Source organism: Capricornis sumatraensis, chromosome 16 (assembly GCF_032405125.1).
Source record: "Capricornis sumatraensis isolate serow.1 chromosome 16, serow.2, whole genome shotgun sequence".
Lineage (NCBI taxonomy): Eukaryota > Metazoa > Chordata > Mammalia > Artiodactyla > Bovidae > Capricornis > Capricornis sumatraensis.
The window spans coordinates 50324609-50327224 of record NC_091084.1 but is presented as its reverse complement, the minus strand read 5'-3'; the positions used below and the strand labels follow the sequence as shown (position 1 = coordinate 50327224).

The following is a 2616-nucleotide window of genomic DNA, read 5'->3' as shown; positions in this document are numbered from 1 at the left end:
TATGAGTTTACTGCTTATGAGTTATACTGCCTATAACTTTATGGATGACCCTGAAAATATACTGAAATTTTTAGACTTTATTTTCTCATTACAAACATAGAGATATAATTTCTGTTTGTTTTGTTTTTGATAAGAACAGTTAACATATACTTCCTCCATTTTTTAAAAGAAGACCCAGAGGACCAAGAAACAAAATCAAGAACTAGATTTATTGAGTACTTGGATACTGCAGAACATTAAGCCTTAGGCATATCTAAATTCACTGAGAGATGCACAATTTGTGAATCTTTCCAGAGCTAGATGTTTACAAGTGTACACTCAAGCAGGTACTAAAAAAATTAAAAAGAAATGTAAAGGAGAAACAATCAGTATTTTCCTCCTTTATGCTTATCATTCTCATTACCCATCTAGGATCCACAATCCTACTGACTGCTGTCATGGGTTAATAGGCAATAGCTAACATGCTTGCAAATTGAAAAAAAAAAAATTAAATAGAAAACTTGAGCAAAACTTGTTATTGGAAAAAACATTTCCAATAACAATGAATCTGCTGTTTTATCATGTTGGGGGAAAAGTGTTACTACTCACAAAAAGGTAAACATAAAAGTTTTTCTCACAGCAAATTTTTTGAACAAAATATTTTTACCATATGGACACGGATCTGCTTGGTCTTTGCACCATAGACAAGTGGGTTGAGAAATGGAGGGACCAGCAGATAAGTGCTAGAAAAGAGGATGTGAATATAAGGAGGGATGTGGGAACCAAATCTATGTGCAAAGAAGGAGAAGAAACCAAGGGAGTAGAACTGGAGGAAGACACAGATGTGAGCGACGCAAGTGTTGAACGCTTTCAACCTAGCCTCCTTCTGAGGCAAACGAAAAACTGTGATGAATATCTGTATGTAGGACAACGTGACTAACACAATGTCAAGCCCAGCAACAGTGAAGGCCACAAACAAACCATAGATTTTGTTAACCCTGATATTTTCTGCAGCCAGTTTCACGACAGCCATATGTTCACAGTAGGAATGAGAGATGACTGTTGTATGGTAAAATTGTAATCGAATCTTTATCAGTATTAGGCATGGTGCTACAAGAATGGCAGCCCTGAGTGTTACCATAGCTGCTATTTGAGTGACTAACTGGTGCGAGAAGATGGCAGCATATCTGAGTGGATAACAGATAGCTACATAGCGGTCCAAGGCCATGGCCAGCAAGATGCCTGACTCTATGCCCTGAAATGTGTGGATGAGCCACATTTGAAGCAGGCAACAATCCAAATGTATTTCTGGTACATGAAACCAGAAGATTCCAAGCATCTTGGGCACAATGCTTGTGCTGAGAGCAATATCTGTGACTCCTAGCATGCCTAGAAAAATGTACATGGGCTGATGGAGACTGTGTTCTGATTTGATGATAATGAGAAGCAAGGAGTTTCCAATCATAGCCATGAGATACATGGCACAAAATGGAATCCCAACCCAGCACTGCACAGACTCTAGGCCTGGGATCCCTATTAGTGTGAACTCAGAAGGCATGAAGACTGTGGTGTTGTAAATGGACATAGTGTCCTTGGGTCTCATGATGCAAAAAAAGACATATCTCAGTCCATGCTACTTCCTCTTCTACTTCTTATTTTCATCCAAAGTCATCATATTGAGTGTATGATTTTGGTAGATCTCTCAGATCATATCATCCATCTCATATAATATCATATAAAATATCATATCATCCATATCGTATAAAAGGTAAAAGATACACAATGACACATCATGTTTTTAACAATGGCATGCATCATAAAAATTGTATTGGCACGGCAGTGCGACTGCATTAGAACCAACCAAATACCTGGGTTCCCGGACGGCTCTACTGGTAAAGAACCCACCTGCCAATGCAGGAGCCATAAGAGACACAGGTTCAATCCCTGGGTTGGGACAGTACCCAGGAGGAGGACAGGGCAACTCACTCCAGTATTCTTGCTTGGAAAATCCCACAGACAGAGGAGCCTGGCGGACTACAGTCCGTGGGGTTGCAAAAAGTCAGACACGACTGAAGCGGCTGAGTACATACGCACAAGAACACACAAGGACTGCTTACGCAACTGCTGATGTGTCTGTCATTTCACTTCAAGGCTGTGAAAACAAAAAAGTTGTTTATTTTGGTTGGAAATTATATTTTAATCAGAAGTTAATGATTCTCTTCGCATTCCACATTTCATTTACTGCTTCAGCATTCTTATTATTCTCAGTGGTCTCTCAGTCAAAGCCATTCGATTTGGACATTGAAAGTCTGACAATATATTAGTGCAGGTTGCCTTCTAAGAAAGAGAATAAACATAGGAACACTTGTCACCTAAAAGCAAAATATATTTGTCTATGTATTGATGATATATATTATCTATCTCTGTGTAAAACTAGATCACCAAAACTTTCATCACCAAGTTCAGAAGAACTTGAAGGAAGAGTTTTAGAAAAGGTCATTCAAAGCTGTGTACATTTGGTAAGTCTGGACCAAAGTTTCTGGATACTGTTTTATGTTTCTAGTAAAACTGAACTGTTTTGCCTATATTTCTAATAGCTGAAATGCTTCATTTTCCTGCTTAAAATAAAATATATTT

At 38.3% G+C, this 2616-nt stretch overlaps 1 protein-coding gene across 1 annotated transcript; it reads right to left on the bottom strand.

Moving 5' to 3' along the window:
* Window positions 1-613: 613 nt before the first annotated feature.
* LOC138092725 (olfactory receptor 52A1) lies at window positions 614-1564 on the bottom strand. The gene has a single exon (XM_068988791.1). It carries the CDS (start codon window positions 1562-1564, stop codon window positions 614-616), a length of 951 nt encoding a protein of 316 aa, XP_068844892.1.
* Window positions 1565-2616: the final 1052 nt, after the last annotated feature.